This window comes from Lichenostomus cassidix, chromosome 3 (assembly GCF_008360975.1).
Source record: "Lichenostomus cassidix isolate B80296 chromosome 3, HeHo_3.0, whole genome shotgun sequence".
In the NCBI taxonomy this organism is placed as follows: Eukaryota; Metazoa; Chordata; class Aves; order Passeriformes; family Meliphagidae; genus Lichenostomus; species Lichenostomus cassidix.
In genome coordinates, this window is record NC_139483.1 from 109,087,592 (window position 1) to 109,109,884 (window position 22,293).

Consider the following 22,293-nt stretch of genomic DNA (forward strand, 5'->3'; position numbering starts at 1 on the left):
GAAAGGGGGAGCACTGTAGCCCCCAAGTGGGTGAAGCTCAGCCTGACCCTTGATCAGAATCCCAGACCCAGAGAAGATGTGTGAAAGCAGGGAAATAAATCAATAAGCAAAACAGCAATCTCTTTCCTCAATTTTATTTGAGGAAGTTCGAATTTACCCAGCTCCTCACAAAATGTCATTGGCTAAAATCACCACTAACGAGCTCTGACATTTGAAATTTAACTGAATATGAGCTAACAGCTCCCAGCCTTCCACCACCCATGGAGCTGACTGGGAATATTTTGTTAAAGCCATAGATGGGGCTGAACTGAGCTTTATTGAGCAGCCCCAGTGTTGAGGGCTAAGTGTTTATAGCACCCACTTCACCTGACGCTTCCCTGCCTTGGCACATCTGCTTTTCTTCACGGGGATCACAGAGCACTCAGCCCCTCCACTCCTCCCCAGCACAGGGGTAATTATTTGCTGATTTTTACGAGGTCCCCTTACGATCCCTTAATGAAGTCCTTTGCTCTGCAGCAATTCACGAGGACAGATTGGACACGAGGGGCTTCCACTTAGGGAGCTGCCAATCAGGGGATGGTACCCAGCATTTAGCAGCAGTTGTTAAGCCAGTCTATCACCCAGCTATTACAGGCTCATCATGAAAACAGCTTGCTTTTACTGGCAACCACATCAAATTAACCCTTTCCTTAGAGACAGGGGGAAGCCTCGAGTAGATTCACTGTGGCAGAGAGATGGAACACTCTGGTTCACCCTCCTGCTACAGCAATTGCTTTTTAAGTTGTTAATAAACACTCTCTGAACTGAATTCCCCCTACTTTCAATTTGTTTGTCCTCTACCTGTACACCTAGTTCACATTTTTAGCATATGCTAAACTTTGTTATAGCACCAACAGTAATAAAACCAGAAAAAAATCAAAACAAAACAAAAAAAAATCAACAAGAAACCCTATTTGTCCTTACTCTATCCCTTACTCTAAACTCTATGCACAGAAGAAGTCATGATAAAAGATGATTGTCTTTCCATCACTACCAGTGGTTTACTACAAGACCAAACTTTTCAGGCTTTTGTTATCCTCAGGACTGACCCACTTTTTTTTCAAAGCAGCAAAACATAACTGTGCTCCCCTCCCACACACTTTATCCAAGTTCTTCTCACTTCTTTATCCATTTCTTCTCATTTCCTGTGGATGGGGTGGGACACCTGATCCTGCCCTCATCCAAGAGGTACCAGACTTAGAACTTTAGAGTTCCCAGCTCTAAACTTTCCCAGCCACATCAAGGATCCCTTCAAGGATCCCACTCTGGCCAAGACTATGCCACTGCAATCTCCCAGCTTCCCCTAGAGGGTGTCCACATTCCCAGGCCCTGCTGGGTGCTGAGCCAGACCCCAGAAATATTTGGGAAAGGGTTATAGGTCAGCCAATGCCTCTGGCACACAGAAAACACTGTGTGGATCATCCAGCCCACAGGGTTGCTCTGTCTGGGACTAGGGAGAGGACAAGAGTCTGATGGTGACACAGTGACACAAGTGACACAAGGGGCTGAAAGGCCATATCGTTATCCCATGTCACACCCCACAAAGGACAAGACCGTCAGACATGTCAAGCCATGCTTCAGTGCAGAACAAGTCTGGCCTAGGTGTGTCTCCAAGTTGCTCAGCCCTTTTTCCATTAAATTCAAGATGGGCAGATGGAGAAGGCACAAGATTTCTTTCCAACTCCACCCAGAGCCCAAGGCTGGACATCCCAGCACAGTCCCAGGCATCCAACATTCCCACTCCCTTCCCCAGACTGAGACAAGGCCAGGTTTTATGGGGCTTTGAGCAACCCAGTCTTGTAGAAGGGTCTAGATGATCTTTAAGGATCTTTCCAGCCCAAACCATTCCATTTGACCAAGACCCACAGATGGAGAACCAGAGCCATGGTTTCAAACACAGACAATCCCTTCCCCTCCAAAACTACCTGAATGCTGAAGGAATCAATTGGAGTCTCTGTCATAGTTAAACAGAAAAGTGGCAGCAAGATTCTGTGGAAGTGCCTGGGAGCAAGTGGAGAGGACATGAACCCACAGTCAACCAAGGAGCTTCCCCACAGCCTCCTGACCCTTACTGGAACCTTCCTTTTGTACAAAAGGGGAAAGATTTGCTTTCTGTTTCATGGAGCAGCACTTCCAAAATGGCACTTTTCACTTCAAATCAGTGTTTCTCTTAAGGGTTGGGAGCAGGGATAAGTGGAAGGGGAAGAAGGAGAACAGTTCCCATCAAACTATGCCTTGTTCAGCTCTGATTTCACATAGGTTTGTCTAAATACATATGGAGAGACTTTGAGGTGCTGTGAATTACAGGAACTGGCATCCTATCCTGGGATTAATGATATCCCATCCAGGGGATATCCTGGGGATAGCTTCCAGTGCACCTCTAAATGCAGCAGTATGAGTGGTGGGGAGAAGAGGTTTCCCTGGAAAGCCACTTACAATTCAGGAAGTAATCTCCTCAGAGACACTAGAAAGATGGTGGGATTGAAAATAAAAACAAGAGGCTGTTCACAATGTGGGGAGGGGGGAAGGAGAAAGTTACAGTTCAGTCTTTCATTTTTGATATGACAGCAGGAGAGGGAAGAGTTAAACCTCAAATCAGGAAGCAAATAGTTAAAGGAAAATAAAACCACACCACAAGCACATCTCCTAAATTTCCCATTGCAGCCCAAGGCCGAACCCATTAAAAGAAAGAAAAAAAAAAAAAAAAAGGAAAGAAAGGAAGAATTAAAAAAAAAAGAAAAACAGAGAAAGGAAGAGAAGCAATTTTGCTTATCCTTTCCTCACACACCTAGCAGCCCCTTTTTCCTATTATTTATTTATTTACCTTCCCCTTGCAGAGCAAGGCCCTTATTTTCTCATTAAGTCCAGCAGAGATTGTCCTCCTGGAATGACCTTTTTTTCCTTTTCTCTCTCTCTCTACCCTCCTCTCCTTCTTCCTCCCCCCTCCTCCTCGCTGCCTCCAGGCCATTGCCCTCATGCCAGTAACTAGATAACACACTCTATCAGAGATTTTTTAAAAAATCATTGCAAAGGCACTAGGGCTGATAGTGGCATCAATCCTTGCCTGACACGGGCGAGGGTCAACCATTTATCTCTTCACATTGCCTGTGGTTACTGGGGAGCCCATCTTGGTTCTGTACATCTTAACAACCTTGCAGATGGTACCTCTCTGCTCCAGCAGCCTCTGCACCCCAAGACTGGTTTTGTGGGTTTATTTTTATTAGTTTTTTTTTTTTTTTAATGGACTGCTCCACTTCTTTTCTGTGAGGGTTTGGTGGGTTTTATTGCATTCCCCACCTCCTTCTGAAAATAACACTGTGACCAAGGTATCAGGTTAAGAAAACAGGGAATTTGGAAATGCAAGGACAGGCTTTCTGGGCTGTTAAAAGTGCACATTAATGAAAATACAAATAAAATATTGTAGAAAAGTTTCATCTAGTCCTCCTCCTGATGTCCCATCCTTTGTGGCATGGCTATTTTTGGCTGGTTGCACTGCCAAAGGACCCAGGAGCTTCACTCACAACCCAAGACAACATAAAGTCAGGTTCTATCTATACTTCCTAACCAATACTTCCAATTAAACTATTCCCAAACCTCAGCAAGTAGTGATCCCCATGTCCAGACAAAGTGTTCTGGTGTTTTGCACTCTCTAAATGGATACACAGGAATTAAACATCATATACAATAATTATCCATCAAGTGAAGGAGAGGGCAGCTGTTTTATTAACCCACTCCATATCAAACTGGAATCTGCTCTGCTCCTTTCCCATTCCTGGAAGTGTCCAAGGTCAGATTGGACAGGGTTTGGATCAACCTGGTTTAGTGGAAGACATCTCTGTCCATGGCACTGGGATTGGTACTGAATGATCTTTCAAGATCCTTGAAAACCCAAACCATCCTGTGTCTCTGTGATTCCTACCCTGTTTAACCACTCTCAGCCTGCTGTAGTGGTTTTGCTCATGGACTGCCAAGTATGAGCCCTTCACCCTCAAAAATGCACCTATCAAACATCCACACATCATGGGGACAGCATTAAAATGAGAGTGAAAGAGCAGAGTCACCTCCCATCACTTGTAACCCTCACAGAGGGAGAACATGTGAAAGAGTTGTCCCTGCCCATGGCAGGGGGTGGAATGGGATATCTTTAATGTCCCTTCCAACACAAAACATTCTGTGATTTAGCATCAGTCCTGCTGTGAGTAATGAAGTAACAGCCCTTTATGCCCAGGGTGCTCTGGGCTCCCAGTGACCCTTCCATGCTCCCTGAAAGCTGCCTAGGATTTGCCACCTTTTTAAATAACCAAATATCTCCAATGGTTGAAATGTTCTTTCCTCAATTCCAAATACTGTGGCATCCAGAGAGATGGTAAGTGGGGAAAAAAAGGCAAAAATAAAAGAAGGAAAAGTATAATTCTAAGATCTGCAGAGGAATCCAAGGGATTTGCAGCGCTAGTCCTGATTGCATTAGGTGGAAGTTGAATAGAAAGGATCTTTGAGGTGACTGTGCCTATCTCAGACACAGCCTTTGTGGGGATTTTATTAATTTTTTTCTTTTATGAGAAGTGAAAAAAGCAGTTACCCCTGTATCAAGCACCAAGCTAAGAATTCACAGATGCTCAGTACTCTAAACCACCCCTTAAATCTCAAAACCTTCCCTTAAACCCTGTTAAAAACAAACTGAAGGCAGTGCAGCACACCCAGGCAGAGCCATAATCCAGGATGGCATTTTTATCTGGCAAGTTATTTTTTATTAACCTCCTATCCCTCAACAGGGACCCCTTGAGGGTTGGGTTGCAGGGAATTCACTGGGATACCAGTTCAGGTTCCCTGTGACTGACTTCATCCATGGAATCTGCCCTCTGCTGAACATTCCATCACCCATGTGGACCAGCAGGGAGGGGCAGTGGGAGCAGGGAAGCCTCAACAGCATATTTGCATCGTGATTAGGTCTGGTCCAGCGATCCGGAATAACAATCGGAAAACTCACTAAGCATAATGAGTTCAGAGCCAACCAAGCCTGGTCAAACCCTCCCATGAGCATCCTCTCCATGTGTTTTCGGGGTGTTTTGCACATCTCATCAGTGTCACCAGAGCTGACGTCTCATTATGCAGCCAAGGTGGAAGTGGACAGGTACTGAGTGAGCATTAGAACTTTTCTCTTCCCTTTTATTATTTAATTCATATCTTCCCATTATCCAGTGCATCGTGAAGCTGTGAACTAATTAAGTCCTGTGGGATATACAATCAGTGCCAGGGATTTTTTTTTTCCCTCCCTCTCTTTTCAGTAGGCTAAATTGCATTATATACTGAAATAAAAATAATTGTGTGACTCCTCTTAGATAATAACAGAGCAAGTTACAAACACTAATGATGCTGAATGCAACAGTGGGGCAAGGGCCTGCTGCTTACTTCTTGTGACCTAATTAAGTCATCCAGGGCAAAATATTTCAAACACAAAGTGAGGCAAGAGCTTAAATCAGTTTCTAAAGAAAATCATAAAAACTATTCTCTGGGGGGGTGTTACACAGAGCAGACCTCAGGAAAAATCCAAGTTGAACTCAAATTTCATGAAGTCTGCCATAAAAATCACAGATCTCCAGGTAGTAACTTGAGACTCTATGAAATTTTGTGAGTTCTCTAGATTTAGACCTGAGCCCAGCTCAGACCTTAACCATGGACCTGATGTTCTTGGTGGTCTTTTCCAACCCTTAGGATTCTGTGATCCATAGATTCTGTGATACATGGAAGCAGCAACTAAGAGACCAGATTTGAAAGGACAAAATTGAAGTGATGGATTTTAGCAGCACCTTCCAGAAAATGCAGCTGCTGTCCTGAGGATTCTGCCCAAAAGTTGTCAAAGGGGTTCAACCTGAACATCAAATTCAAGTGTCTGACTCAAGGGAGACCCACACACAACATGGGCAGTCTGCATTTTCAAAAAATAACCATTTTTTGTGATCATGAAATCCCTATTTCCTATTTCAAGCCCACAGAGGGATAAAACCCACAGTCTTGGTGTCATCAGCACCACACTCTGACCAACTGAGTCAATCTTGGTGGCTCAATGTCCTGTTGAATCTGTCAAATCTCATTAATCACAAGAATCTCTTCCTTACTGAGGTATGTGAACAACTCCTATTAGGCATGTAATAAAACTGATGAAAAAACACCCTAAAACTGGTATCAGAAAATAATGGACATATCATAGAATATCCTGAATTGGAAGAGACCCACATATCATAGGATATCCTGAATTGGAAGGTTCATCCATTCCAATTCCTGGCCTTGCACAGGACAACCCCAAGAATCCCACACTGTTCCTTAGAGCATTTTCCAAATGTTTCTTGAACTCTGGCAGCCTTGGTGATATCACCACTTGTACCTCTTAGACTCAAGTTCCCAGAACCAATGTTTTACATTTTTTTACATTATTATTTTCTGCACTCAACCAAGAGAGCCAGTACTCATTCATTCTATGCCATAAGCTTCTGTCAGCCTTTCTGCATTCCCTCTTCTCACTTCCAGTGCCATCCTGGAGCTAATCCTGCTCCACCATCATCATCAAATCATCTCTGATCATCATCAACCCTCCAACAAAGCCCAGCTGAGTTCTCAACCTGCCCAGGCATCCTTCAGCTGGCAGAAGAGGCAGCAGAAAACAAATCACTGAGCAGTGCAGCTGTGCTGAGAACAGGATCAAGCCCCCTTTTTTTACGGAATGCTTTGAGATCCCTGCATGAGCGTGCAAGGAAAGTGCCAGATGTTATTATAAAGAGATGCAGCCCCATTACTTTGTACACAGAGTTGTGCTGCCTGCTAATAGCACCATTATCCTAAGGCACGTGGTGCTATTAATGCATTTCACTTCTTAGTGCTGAACCTGGGGACCATTTTTTCCACGGGAAAGGTAAGGCCAGTCCACATGACATGATTTAAGCCTCCACAGTGAAGCATGCATGCGCCGCACCAGGTCGTAAATCTTAACGGGATGCTGTCAGCCAGAAAGGGACCAAAATTGAAGCCATTTATCTGAACTCCCCACCCATCCACCTCTGCTCACCCCAGCCAGTTTTGGGAAGAGGGATAAAATGATTCCAAGTGCCCACTGGGTTCATTAAGCAGCAGCAAATCCCAGATCTAAAGTGCTGCTGTTTTCGTCCTGCTTTGAATGAATTTGTTCATTCAGGACACTTAGGACTTCCTTGGTTTTCCCTACTCTGAGCAGGAAAACCACAGCAGGGACAAACCTTGCTACTTCTTCCTATACTTGCTCCCACCTGAGTCAAAGGACAACCTGTCATCCTGTCACCACTCAGGCTGCAGGACTTCCCTCAGCTCCAGCTGAGCTGCCCAGATCACAGACAGCAGCAGGGAATATCCCTCCAAGATTCATTCCAGCCTTTGGGACTCTAGAGATACCTTTATCCCATTTGGGAAGGAAAATAGGAATATAAGGAGCAGTTACCATTTGATCTAGTATTTGCCTGGATACTTCCCTTCGCTGGCCTCCTGCAGTCACCAATAAGCAATTTTTTGGGGTTGTGTTTCTCCTTAGCTGGGCATGTTTTAGGTACTATAACTAACGAGACTGATAAGCAAATGAACCCTAATAAGTAACATTTTACATCTGACATTCCTCCACACACCAAGGACAAGCTTAACAGGAGGAAGGAATTATAATTTAGGATACTCCACTGTAATAGTAACATTCATGTCACGTAGATTTGCAAGTATTCAGAGACTCCTAAATATAGAATAGATCAGATATATAAAATTAAATATAGAATTCAACACCAGAAATGCACCAAAATTACTCTGCCAAGACACTTCAGCCGCTTTTGGGGTGGCAAAGTGAATTTAAATTCCTCAAATAAAGGAAATCTCTTTGCAGGTAGAGTTTAAAATTACTGTGGTAGCTTTAACATTGATGCTGAGCAAAGGAACTTCACTTCCCTAAGTTTAAACTATGCTAAAAGACTGTGTGATAACTTTATTTAATAGATAAAAAAACAGCATTTGCTTTTTATCATAAGCCAGGTGCATAACTATTCCCACTCACGCTTCCCTGTATGCAGGAGGTCTCCACCACTTCTCAGGAGCTGCTCCTCTAGGAAAGGATAGTCATAAAGGGATATTTGGTGTTCAATAATGTCCAGCTCCTCTAAATTTCTTCTTACAGGTGGCTAAACTCACCCAAAAACTGCAAAACTGTGAGTACTCTAAAAAGGACATTTCAGTTTTGCAATGACATTTTTAGGTACTAAGCCTTAGAATTTATGTCAGCTCAGAATTATAGGGGTTTTTTGTCATGAACTCTTGGCATGTGTCTTCTTTTCTTGCTGTACCCACAAACAGCACTAGGAAGACTTTCCCATTTTCAATCAGCTACTGAAAAGCAACAAAAATTGAATATAACCAGGGCTGCACAAATGCTGAATGCTAAGTCTCTGCCAGAGAGCTGAAGCTGTACCTCATGGCTAAGATTGCTGCTCAACAGAAAATAACACTTTTAGAACAAAATTGAATTTATATTAAGAAAAAAAAAGGGAGAGTGTTAAAAAATATATGCATTGCTCAGAAAATAAGGTAAAGCTCATTTATGTCTCATAAAATACATGATTAACCATAGTTAACCATTCATTCAGCTGCGCTGCATTAGAACTGCTATTCAAAGTTGGAAAGCATTTAATATTATATATTGCTGCTGCTCAGCCTAAATTGTTTTTTTTCTTGCCCCCCTTTAAATGTACACAATATTACAAATTTAATTTTAAGCTGTTTGAATCAGTCTGTAAAAAAGATTTGATTATACCTGAGTGTTCTGGCCCCAGTTTTTCCATATCTCAGTAATCTTGGCAGTAATTGGCTGATTAGCTCCCTCACACTCCATCTCTGCCTCAGTTTCCATGGTAATGTTACAGGAGCTATTATAGATGAGAACTTCATCTCTTTCCACTTTAGGGCTGAAACGAGAAGGGAGGTTAAATGGGGTGTCATCAATCTTAATGAAATGCAATTATTTTTACTCTTATTAATCATTGCAAGCCATTAGCTTGTGGCAACTCCTGGCCACCATTTGTCAAACTTTGCAAATTTCTGTAATTTTGTTTCCATTCTTTTATTGTTTATTTGTTTTTCCCCCCTTTATCTGCACACACTCAGGATGAAAATACATGCAGTAAATATCTCTCAGTGATGCTTTTCTCCTTCCCCAAACCATCACAAACAGGAACAAATGCCATTCTAGGACCAGGGGAGGCAGATAAGTGCAGACAACAGGGAGGGAATCAGCAGTGTTGGGAGCAAAGATGGACTCCTACAAGGAGTAGGGTTTGTTCTTGTCTCCCCCCTCCCCATCTTACTCACACTTAGCAATGGGGAACGAATAACTTGCAACTCCCCTAGGGCAAGGGGAGAAATTGGAAAAACCACACAACTGGCTAACTGGTCCCTAATTCCAACTGTGAAAAAATGAGCTCATTTAGGGGTTCCAATTCCTGCTACCCAGCTGATTGCAATGATGCTTTGTTGCTAACATTGGAACATTAACTTAGTAAATTAATTAAACTTACTTAACAGCCCAGACTAAGCAGATTCGATATATGTGCCAGTTATACCAGCAGACATTTGCTCTAAATCCTCCCCTTCCATGGGGGCAAGAAGTAATAGAAAAGGCTGGGGGAGAAAAACATTTTTTCCCTTGGTTTTGCTGCTGACAGTTGGTGATTTTGGTAGTTTTTCATTGTGGGGAGCTATAGGATTCAACATATGGTTTAGTGGTGAGCAAGGTGTGGTGCTGGGTTAATGGTTGGACTTGATGATCCCAGAGGTCTTTTCCAACCTAATTGAATCTGTGATTCTTGGCCATTGCTCCTTCTTCCTCTGCTCCTCACCCCTCCATCAGATAAACACCTGTGACTTGTAAGAAGGTGAGGAGAGAGGAGAGAGGAGAGGAGTTACTGCAACACCAACACAGCTCAGAAATTACACAGCTTTTATGAATAGCTAAGAAAGGAAAGAGTTCACAATATGGTTTGCTCAACGAAATGGAGAATCAGATAGGCAGGATCAGGATTTTCAGAGGGCTTCAGGTTCCTGAAAATCCCATATAACAGGATTTGCTAGTGTCTAAGTTGGAATCACAGAATGGTTTGGATTGGAAGGGCCTTAAAGCTCATCTCATTCCAGCTCCCTGCCACGGGCAGGGACACCTTCCATGATCCCAGGGTGCTCAGAGCCACATCCAGCCTGGCCTTGAACACTTCCAGGGGTGGAACAGTCACAGCTGCTCTGGGCAACCTGTGCCAGGCCTCACCACCCTCACAGGGAAGAAATTCTTCCTCACATGTAACAAAAATCTACCTTCTGTCAGTTTGATATTCCCCATTGTTCTGTCACTCCAGGCCCTTGTCCAAAGTCCCTCTCCAGCTCTCCTGGAGCCCCTTTAGGCATTGAAAGGTGTTCTAAGGTTTCCCCACGGCCTCCACTTCTGCAGGCTGACCAATCCCAATTTTCCCAGCCTTTCCTCACAGCAGAACTATTCCATCCCTCTGATCATCTTCCTGGCTTCCTCCTCCTCACTCCAATAATCCAGTGTCTTTCCTGGAGACACCAGAGCTGGACACTGTTCAGGGTGGAGTCTTACGAGAGAGGAGTAGTGGGGAAGAACCACTTCCCTTGCCCAAAACTCCCCCCAAAATTGACCCTGCTGGAAAGCCAACACTCAGAGCTTTGTCAGCAGGGTGATGATCAGGGTGGTTTGATGATCCTGGAGATTTCAAATTTTCCTGCTGGATTCAGCAGCTCACTCTACAAACAAATCTCTGCTCTGCCCTGAATTTAGGGGCTGTTTGTTTTGTTGCCTTTTCTCAGGGTTAAAGTGAAAAGGAACCAGCCACCTTAGACACCAGAAAAATACTAATTTAAAAAAAAAAGCCCTCTGCAAGTTGCTGACCCATTTAACAGTGAGTTTTTATTTTTATATTTAAATGAACTTTTCTCTCTGCTGTGTCAATAATCAAATGCCAGCCTTGGGGAACTGTGCTTGCTTTTGATAGCAACACTTTGAGAATTGATCTTGTCCTGTACAATAATTCAGTGGACTGGGTTATCTTTCAAGACTGCAGAGTACTTCTTAAAAGTCCAAGAAAAAACTGTATCTTTTAAATAACCAATTGTTTTAAAAGCAGAAGAGGGTGGTGGTTGGCTGGATGCAGGGCATGGACTGAATTTGCCAAACATTCAAGTCAATACAAGGACCTTTGAGTGGTTTGCACAGGTTTTTTATAAAAAGTCAACAAGCTTTGCTTGTAAGAAAAGTCAGTTCCTCTCTGTCCTTATGTAAGCACATCCTGAAACACTGATGCTAGAAAACTGTTAACAAATTGCAGTGTTTCAAGGAAATGCAAGAAAAGGAGTGAATTATTAAATGGAATTCAGGAATGTACCTTGTTACATGTGTTGTTAATGGAAAAACTTACAACTCTTCTAAGGAATGTGCTTTTGCCATTATGTGCTGATACAGGACGGGCTGTGGTACAGACTACATAAGGAAAAGATTTATTGAAACCACTGAAAAAAATTGTCCAGGTGGCTGCCCCAACCCTGGAAGTGTTCAAGGCAGGTTGGATGGAACTTGGAACAACCTGGGATAGTGGAAGGTGTCCCTGTCCATGGCAAGGGGAGGAAAAAAAAGAGCTTTAAGGTCCCTTCAAACACAAACTATTCTGTGATTCTATAAAAGTAGTAAGAAAGACTAGGAGAGATTCAAAGTGCACCTAAGCCAGGATTTACTGCAGTAGTTTTGCCCCCATCATGGGACAAATGTCTTTATTCTTGAGCATTTGCACAGAAATCAAATTCACATGTATTTTTATTGTTATAATTATTTACTATCGTTAATTAAAGCAATCAATGTGTATTGTTTCAGGAATTCCTAAAATAGTTGTTTTCTGGTGGAAACATTTAAATTTTCTAAGACTTTCCTGCAAGTTCCATTAATATTTTAAAGTTAAATATTTTTCTGAACTGAAATGTGGGAAAAAAAGGTTTCGGAAGTTCTGAAATAAGCTAATTTGTATGATTCAAACCTCTCAATTTTTTCTTCAGAGATTTCTCAAATCAAGAAACTAATTTGAAAATAATCTTTGCCCTGCTTCCTTTTAGCAAGGACCAGGTTAGAAATAGATTCACTAGAAAAAAATATCAGTACTTAGGAAAACTACTCACCAAGCCAAGTTTTCATTTTTTGTCTAAAAGACACACATGAACAAAATAGGGGGAAAAGTTAACAACAGTAAGAAAGACATTGAAGAAGTTGGAAGAATGGGAAAATAGTAGGTAAGAAAACATTGATTGATTTGATTCAGAAATCTCTCCCTGATAAGATTCCTTGAAGGAATAATAAACCCTACCTCTGGGGCATTCACAATAAATTGGACTAAAAACCACAGGAAAACAATAAGGAAACAGTCAGTAAATGGACTTTGTGACTTTTTGCACAGTGGCAGCTTAAACCAAGAAAGGGGCAAGAAGAAAAGGAATCATAGGATTATTACTGTTGTTGATATTATTATTATATTATTATTGTTATTATTGTTATTAATTATTATTATTTCGTTGAAGATGCATTTTTTTAATCAGTGAAGACCTGAGCAAACTTTTGATACCAGGAAAAAGAGAGTAGGAAAGAAACACATTTTGGGTTGTCTTGTCCCTCTCAGGTTTGTTGGTTCTCTGGTTTGGGGTTACACTGATGTGAGGAAAAGTTCATCCAGACAAGGCAAGGCTCCTGGAGTTTCTTGATTTGAAGCAAGAATAATAGAACTGGTGAAATGAGATTAATTTCAGGGGGTTTTTTCCCCTTTCTAAGTCTCCTTACTTTTGTCTCCTCCAACAAATCTCTCCTCCCCATCTCCTGGGATGTTACAGGATATTGCCAGTGCCCAGGGTGGCTTTGGACAACTTGGCCATTTTCACAGATCAGCGCAGAATTCTGCCTGCCTTCCCCTCAAAAGGAAAATAATTTCTTTCTGCCTAACAGTGATTTTCTCAAAATTGAGAAGAATCTTCTTAAAAAGTCAAGACCTTATGAAATCTAGGTCCACTTAAAAAAGTGGTGAGGAAGAAGTGACACACTGACAGAGAGATGCCGCAATTGTGTAAACCTTTAATTTTTAATTAATTTTAGTTGGATACTTCTATCTTTTATATTTATAAACAAGTTTTTTAAAAAGTGCAATTCACGTCTTGCTGCCTTTGTACAGTAAATGCTAGTCAGGGATTTTTTCCCCTCAATTCAGGATATCCAGAGCTCTCTCTGGTGAATCAACACCAGGTGTGCTATGAGGTAAGAACATAGATCAAATCTCTGCAACTCCACTGAAATACCTGGACTGTGGCAAGATGCAGCAGCCAGGAGTGAATTTATGATGTACAGCAAACCATGGGCAATGCATTGAAGTGCTGTTCTTATTCTCTATTTACTAAATAACCTCCGTAAAGTTTTATTCATCGTGTTCCATTAAAGATTAATTACCCTCCATAAAGGAGGGTAACAAGAAGCCTTTTGCAAGGGCACAGAGCAATGGGACAAGGCAGAATGACTCCAAACTGAAAGAGGAGAGATTTAGATTAGAAATTAGGAAGAAATCCTTCCCTGTGAGGGTGGTGAGGCCCTGGCACAGGTTGGCCAGAGAAGCTGTGGCTGCCCCTGGATCCCTGGAAGTGTACAAGGCTAGGCTGGACAGGGCTTGGAGCAACCTGGGACAGTGGAAGGTGTCCCTGCCAATGACAGAGGATGGAAAAAGACAAGTTTTGAGGTGCCTTCCAAACCAAACCATTCAATCATTCATCTGTTTATTCCTTAATTCAGACATCCCACTTACTCCTAAAAGTAAATGCTCTGCAGGAATAAATCCCCACTGCTCCATCAAAGACAACAGTTCCAGGTTATATTCCTGGACAACTTGGTCTTGGATTTGCAAAGCATGAGCATAATTGCAAATGTTGCTGAATTTACTCCATGACTTTTTACTCGTGAAACTGCTTGGAGAAAGGCAAAGCAGAAAATAAAAGAAAAAGAAAAAAAAAGAAAGAAGAAAAAAAATAGAAAAAATAAGACTTCTGCTTTTCATAATGCCTAATCTTTTTTCCCATTGGCATCCACCAGATGTTGCTTTGGATCAGAAGATAAATATTAAAACCTAAGAAGGAACAAAGCAGGCTGTTTACGAGATGGATTTTCTGATGTCTCTCAAACACTTTAAAAAGGCAGGAGGGAAGGAGGGGGGACTGGAGATGCTTTGATAGGCACAGAGAATGAATTCCACAACCCAGCGGAGCTCTCTAGTGGTCTCAAGGCTTAACTGCTGCATTGTCATCAACCTGAAAATTAGGAATTGGCTCCTTCAGTCCATTATTTGTCAGGGGACAATTCTGCAAAAGGTGGAATAACATGTGAGGGATGTTATTCGTGGATGGACCCACTGGGCTGTTGGAGAGATACGGCACTGACCTGGCAAAGAGTCCAGCAAAGTGTCCCTGGGGTGGGCTGTCCCTGCAGACATAGAGGTAGGACACAGATCCTCTCTGCTGGGAGAGTCCCACTGTGACTTGGATGTCACATTCAATGAAGGTGGCTCTGTCCTCTTGGCAGTCAGCAGAAGAACGTGTCAGACCGCAGAGAAGAGCCAAAGAGGCTGGAAAAACAGGAGAGGGAAAAAACAACCTAAAGCAGCCTAAACACCACACATTGAACATCATTACTTAGAGATGTCATTGCAGAAGGTGTCCCTGCCCAGGGAACTCAGTGAGCTTAAAGGCTCTTCCAACCCTAACCATTCCATGATTCTTTGACTCCTGGTGTGCACCCAACTCCTCTTTAGGTGCATCCTTTTTGAGGATAATTAGGACTCCACAAAGCTCCTTCAGCCCTGTTTGCTTTGTGTGAGCAAAATGTAACCTCCTTTGTGCCCTGAGCATCAGGATGATCTTTGGGATCATCCTGCTCTGTCCAGAAGGAGATGATGTAAAGGATTAAACACAAGCATGGACATTTCTTCTGGGGGAGACAGACCATGGTTTACAGATCAGGAATAACTGCACAAACCCTTTACCAAGGAGATGTGACAACATCTATCATAATTTTGAAAACCAGAAACAGATGATGTGGAAGCATTGGCACAGCTTGGAGGGCTCCTGGGGAACTGGTGGGAAATGGGATCTTCCATCTTGCTTTGTAGCTGAGTGTGACTTGAGGTGTGATCCAAGTTTGACTCCATGGATGTGGTAAAAAGATTAATGGGAGCAACTGTTTTACTTTGAGGTGTAAAGAACAAGTGGTGTGAATGTCTGGAAGAATTTTTTCATGGAAAGGGTTCTTCAGCATTGGAAGGAGCTGCCCAGGGAGGTGGTGAGTCTCCATCCCTGGAGGTGTCCAAAGAAGGACTGGACATGGTGCTGAGTGCTCTGGGCTGGATGACAAGGTGGGCATCAGACACAGACTGGATTTGGTCATCTTTGAGATCTTTTCCAACCTAAATAATTCACTGTGATTCCATGAACAGAGATTAGGTTTTCTTATTCTAAATCCAAACAAAAAATGCTAAAAAATAATATTATTAACTGTGTCTGAAGTTCAGATTCAGTTGAAATATTTGGGTTTATAAATTTTTAAAAGGAATCCTTTAAGCATTACACCATGACATTTCTCTCAAAGCCCTGACTTTTGGAGAATATTCATTAATCCTGAACTAACCAAGTAGTTGTAATGAACTCCTCAAAAGGTCTATGGACAGTATAACAGACTACCCTGTAACATCCAAGAGTATTCCTCAAGCATCAGAAATCCAATCAATGGGAATTTATCAAGAAAAGGTTTTTTTCTATTTGCTTTTTTAAGTTCCAGTTTGTTCAAAAGGTACCTTGTTTGCTGGGGAAGTGTCATTTTCAATGAATATCTTGTCTCCTAAGTAAATCTAAAAAATGGGAGTTGAATTTGTAAAAATAAGAAAATGCTCTATTTCCTATATTAAAATATTTAGGACTTTGTGTTAAAAATTATTATTTCATATGGGGTATTTCTGAAGAGTTTATAACTGTTTAATGTTTCAGGTGTTTTTGAAATATTAAAACCTATCATTTCATCTGCTCTGAACTTCAGAGAGAGAGTTTACAATTCTCTCTTTCTCTGGATTTAGAATGAGAAAAAAATGTTACCCATTTTGCAATATCCTTAATTCCTTTCCTTCCCCAAATCCAGTGGCAAATCTCTTGCTCAGCATCCAAACACAGCCAAACAAAATCCCTGCCTTGAAGACCAACATCTAAGACAAGTAATAGGCAGAGAAGCCTAAAAGAATGATGGCACCATGGTAATATTTTGTGCTATTGTCCAGAAATTCTGTCTAGAGTTACCTCAGGTGTTCTGCGGCTCCCACAAAAGCCTCATGTCTTTCTTGACATTCCAAGGGCATCTTAAGCAGCACTAAATATCTGTGTCTTGACAAAGAAATAGCATCCAAGAGGACTAAAATGCTGCGAAGAACTCGCCTTTGCACCAACCTACAGCAGAACCAACTCATTACAGGAAAGCTTTGGTTTTCCATTGTGGACTTGAAAAGAACATGGCAGAGTTTTCCTACGTGAAAAACCACATGAGCACTATTTTGGGACAAATGTTGGAAATTACTCACAGAATCTCAGGACGTGACTGTTTTCCTCAACATTTTGCTGCTGTCAAAGAACTTTCCTGGCTCATGTAGGTCACCAGAAGGTGTTTCCTGCACAGCCCTGAGAGCTCAACACAAGAACAGTCTGGCACTTTTTAAATAACCCCAAAATGTGGAAATTGAGCATTTCTGATGTGCTCCACTGTTATCATCCCAATGTTATCCTGCCTGTAGGAATATGAGGCCTTGAACCTGCCAAGGGCTGAAATAATTTTTAACTCAAACCAGGCAAACAAAGGTGTTCATTTATAAAACCTAAGTTAAAGAACCTAAGTTAAAGGGTTGCAAAGAGATCAGTGTTAGCAAAATCCAAGCAAACCCTACTTAATCTGTACACCCCAGAATCAAACTTAGAATTGCTTTCTCTCTCTCAGGTGGAAGGAAGGAAGAATCTCATCTCCACACCCCACATCTCCTGTCTATCGGATAGAGATATCACTCTTTGAGGTGATGTTCTTTTCTCATTCCTTCCTTGGGGATCTCCAAGGTCTTCCTATTCCCTCCTCCCAGAGGACTTTATATCCTTATTCATTTAGGAGGAAGTCTTTTCATTTCCATTCCCATTCCTCTGACCATGAAACACAAATAGGCCTTGGTATTATTGGTGCCATTATCTCCTACCATAATAGAGGCAAAAAAAAACCAAACTGAATATTTCAACACACTTTTGGCACATCCTAAAAGGATATTCCACTCATTCTGGGACACAATTCTTCTCATTCTTAATTGGTTAGTGTTCAAACCCCAGAATGAAGCTGCTTTAGGCTTTATACTCCCTATAAAGATCAAACCTGCAATCCCATCGCTGGGATGAATGCACTCAGCTCATTACAGCTTCTCTTTTGAGATCAGACACTACGGCAGCCAAATCTCTGCATGGTGGTAATGGCTTAGGGAATGACTACCCCCAGCCCTGGCTTTGAGGGATACTCTGGCTTAATCCAGGATCCTGGGATGCTCAGCACAAGGGCTTTGTTCTGGGTCACTGTTTAATAACAACTGCTGGACATGTGATGAGGCTCAAACCTACAGGAGGCTCCAAGGGCAGCTGGGGATTGATTGAAGAGCTGCCCAAAGAGTCCTGGTGCCAAACCTCACATCCCAAGTTATCCACCCCTCACAAAAAGGACTGTGGAGCATCAACATGTGCTTAGCAGGGAAGACAAAGATTTTTAAAAAATAAGTTAATAAAAGGGAGAGGAAAAAGAGACCTGTTAAGGTCATCGAGTCCCACCTCTGACTATGAAGAATTGCTCCCTGGGAGACATTCATTTCACACAGCCAGGTTTCAGAAGTCCCAAGAGGTGACTTTCAAGCATCTATTCCCTGCCTGATAGATCTCACTGTCAAACGTTCCTGCAGTGTAATCAATATGCTTTATTCCCCCTTCTTTCTTGATTTCATTTCTGGATTTGAAAGATAGAAAGGACTGTTTGGATCCTTTGGTTTGGTCTCCACAATAAACATCAGAGGCACTGGCTTTTGCAGGGGTCTCAATTGCCACAACACCACAACAGGCCCTCTTCACATCTCCTGCATTTGCTCATGCAAATCCCCCAGTTTTTCTGGCCTGTTGGCCCTGGCTCAGTGTATCTCCTTGTTACAACCAAAACTCGTTCATTTCTCTCTTCCTGTCCCATTCAAAGAACTCCACCAAACCACGTCTCATCCTTTTAAAACAGCCTTACTTCCAGCCTCTAATTTAAATCCTCCACCTTAAACATCCACTTTAACCAACAGAGTCTGGTTAATGGTAGGTCCAGCACTTACCAACAAAAATCCCAAGCACTGTTACTTCCAAAAACCCTAAAGCCAGACCTGTTATTCCAAGCACACTGATGCAACCAGGAAAATCAGGCTCAGCTTTTACCCTGATGGATCTTCTTAGCAGCTCACCTCCTTTTGAAGGTGCCTTCCTTACCCTCACCCAAATGTCAAACATAAAATCTCAGGGACTGGCTTACTGCAAAATTATATGTGGTACTTACCCTAATATCACCTGAGGGGAATAATCAGTTATTTTCTCACCTGCCTCAAGCTTCCTGCCAGTCTTCCCACCTTTCACAGGAGCACAAGTGATCCCACAGACATTAACCATGTGTTCTGTGAATTTTACCTGAGCTGAACCAAATCCACAGCTGTATTTGCACTCACCAAGCATGAGGCAGCATGAGAAACAAAGAACAAGAGTAGATGAGAGCTTTCAGGATCATAGAATCCTTTTGGTTGGAAAAGCCCTATAAGACTGAGCCAAACCATTCCTCCAGCACTGCCAAGCTCACCACTAAATCATGTCCCCAAGTGCCACAACTACATAGCTTTTGAACACTTCCAGGCATGGTGATCAAGTCATTTATCTCCTTACCCTTAAAGATTCATGGGTTAATTTGGGCTTTTTTTCATTTGGTTTTATTTTCCCTTGGAGGGAGTGTGGTTTTGTGAATTTTATTTAATTTTGTTAATTTTTTTCTAAGCTTTAAAGCTGAAAATCAAATTTTAGCTCTGTTCTGAATTAATTTTTCTTCATCTTGCAAAAGACAACAGTTTTCGGTTTCCATAAAAGAGTCTAGTCCTTCATTCCCACTCCTTGTGCTCTGGATTGAGCATGTCTCAGTAACATGCCCAGCTCTTGCCAATGATCAAACCAAAACCTCGCTGTGACCCCACTCAACACTCATTCCCAAGGAAAGCCCTGTGGGGAAGGCTTATGGATGGATCCTGCTGAGCCTGGCAGCTCTTCATCTCTTAGAAAACTGCCTGCTCAAAAAGAAAGAAGTCACATTTCCTACCTGCAGAGCTTTGCCCTATGGACTGGATCACATGAGAGAGCTCCACGGACCAGTCAGGGATTCCCACGTGGACATCTCTAATCTCAAGCAGGCCAGACACAACATGACCCAGCACTGAGACCCCGGGGCAGCCAGTGCCCCCTGACATCCCCCAGTGCCAGAGGGGAGGGGGTTCTGCTTCACAGCCCTCAGTAACAGAAGAAATGCAGCTTAAACACTTCACTTTGCATGACCCAGTTTGGTGAGTGGAGTCAGGAAAGGTCAGAGAAGCATCCAGCTTGAGCACAGCACCAAGGGGCCCTGGGACACCAGAGATCTCTCCCTCCCATTCCATCACAGCTCATGGTCCTGTGTCCCTGAAGTGTCTTTGTCACCTCTCCCATATGGATGAGCCAGGGCAAGAAAGGTCTGAGCACTGGATGTGCCAGAGCCAGGTGGCAAAATTCCCCAGGCAAACAGCATGATGTAAACCATGAGGTGAGACTGGACTCACTGCACTTAAACCATCCATTCATGCCCTAAATGCGGTGGGGGGCAGGGTTAAATCCTTAAATATGAAAAAAAATCCTTAGGTATTGAGCATTAAGTGGAACAGTGTCCAGAAAGCATCTTGCTCTATATACAGATTCTCCCACTCCAGTTGTAGACATAAACAGGCTGAATACAACTGCCTCATGAAGCACAAATAGCCTGAAAAACACAGATCTGAGCAGCCTGCAAAAGGATTTTTGTCTTTTTAAGGGAAGGAAAAAAAAAAAAAAGATATTTGCTTGTAAATATTTAATTGACAAATATTTTGCAACTCGACTGGTGAGACTGGCAAGGCTGCAAAACCCAGGGCAGGAGGGAGAGGAGTTCTCTTGTAACTGTGCCTTTGGTTAGTGAAGCAACACATCCTCTGCATTTCCTCTCCAGACACAAAACCAGCGATCAGCATTCGCTTGCTGACATCTAGTGACAGGAACAAGCATCGTGGTGCTGCCTGTAAGATTGTTTTCCCCAGGCTCCCTCTGCCACCAACCACTCAGTGAGTTCTGAACACAGTTTGGATGAATTTGATTAAATTTCAGTATGCTGTTCTCCCTGCAATGACCAGGGTGACCCGTTTTGTCCTTTGATTATTTTTTTCCAGCATTTCAGCACCATGTCTCTTTATTTCTAAAATAACAAGCAGTTTTGTGGACTGTGCCTGTGTCTTATTTAAAACAAAGAAAACTGAGCCCTTTATGATCTCCTCGAGTCTCTTTTTGAGTGCTTGTGGTTGGGTTTTAAAGGCCCTTTTCTTTTCCTTCCATTTTTCTTAGTATTCCTCATGGCAGGAGGGTTGGAATTAGAGGACTTTAAGGCTCCTTCCAAGCAAAATAAATTAGGAATTCTATGAAAGGAACCATTCAAAATGACAGGAGCAAAATTAGAATTTTGAATAAGTGAGGCTGGAGAGATCATCTGGATGCATCTTGTCCCAACCCTTGCTCAAAAGAGTGGTAAATTTCACATTGGAAAAGTTTCTCAGCACATAATTTATTCAACTTCTATTTTGGAGGATGGATATTCCACACGCCTTTAAGAAAACCCATGGAAATTCACCCTGATGGACACTTTCACTTTCCACCTTTCTTTCATGTCCACAAAGTATAAGAGGTCATGGATCTTTGGATCACCTGGATATTGGATATCTGGACAGTCTCAGAACAGCAAATATTTCTGCAGACTTTCAGATTTCTCCTACTTCAGAGGTATGAAGAGACTGAAGTGTTAAGTTTCCAAGTGTTGGAACCACTGAATCACAGCAACATTAAGGTTGGAAAAGATCTCCAAGATCATCAAGTCCAACCTTTGACCAATCCCCCTCTTTTCACCCAGACCAGAGCACTGAGTGCCACATCCAGGCATTCCTTGGATACCTCCAGGGATGACAACTCCACCAAGGAGTGCACCCCCAAAGATGAGTGCTCCTTGTTTAGCATTTGGGCAATGACACGTGGCTCAGGTGAAATTTAAGAGTCTTAAATCCTGCCTTTTGCAGAATTGAGGAGCCTAATTCTGTGCTTCCAGTAGGAAAAGGAGGAAACATATCCTGTCCCAGGAAATGCCCATTTTGAAGAGTTTCTCCAAAATTCAGGCAGGGTTATTCCTCTATTTGAGAGAGATGTGGAGATCATCATTCCATGCTGCCTCTCTCCAGTTAAGGAAGATGTTCTGGTCATGATGGTTGATCCCATCTTCTTCCCAAGGCAGTAAAATCCTCATCTCCATCTTCCCAAAGGTATGAACTAGCCATGGGCCATCATTTGTTCACCCTTCCAGTCATTCAACCTTTTTTTTCTCTACTCTTTTAGCCCACTGAGGCCATCCCACCATGCAGCCAAAACACAAAATGTGTGTGGCCACAGAATCAAAGAATAATTAAGGTTGGAAAAGACCTTTAAGGTCACCATGTCCAACCATCATCTCACCAGCACCATGTTCACCACTAGACCATGTCTTCAGGTGCCACATCCCCACATTTTTTTCACTCTTCCAGGGATGATGACTCCACGACTTTCTTGGGCACTCTCTTCCAATGCTTGAAAACACTTTCTGTGAAAAAAACTTTTCTAATATCTAAACTAAACCTGCACTGGTGCAACTTGAGGCTGTTTCCTCAGAAGAAAAGCATTTAAGGGCATTTAATTTGTTAAGATGGTCATGATGGCCAAGAGCTGCTTGGGTACCTAACCGTTCAGTCCACATGC

General features: G+C 42.4%; 1 protein-coding gene across 3 annotated transcripts in view; it reads right to left on the reverse strand.

Moving 5' to 3' along the window:
* The window catches only part of PKHD1 (PKHD1 ciliary IPT domain containing fibrocystin/polyductin), a 233,383-nt gene that overhangs the window by 170,295 nt on the left and 40,795 nt on the right, over positions 1-22,293 (reverse strand). For all 3 annotated transcript variants that reach the window (XM_085057091.1, XM_085057090.1, XM_085057092.1), the window contains exons 35-36: positions 14,555-14,738; positions 8,852-9,002 (exon numbers count right to left, since the gene is read on the reverse strand). In XM_085057091.1, the coding sequence (XP_084913217.1) occupies positions 8,852-9,002; positions 14,555-14,738 (335 nt within the window). The remainder of the gene's footprint in view (positions 1-8,851; positions 9,003-14,554; positions 14,739-22,293) is intronic.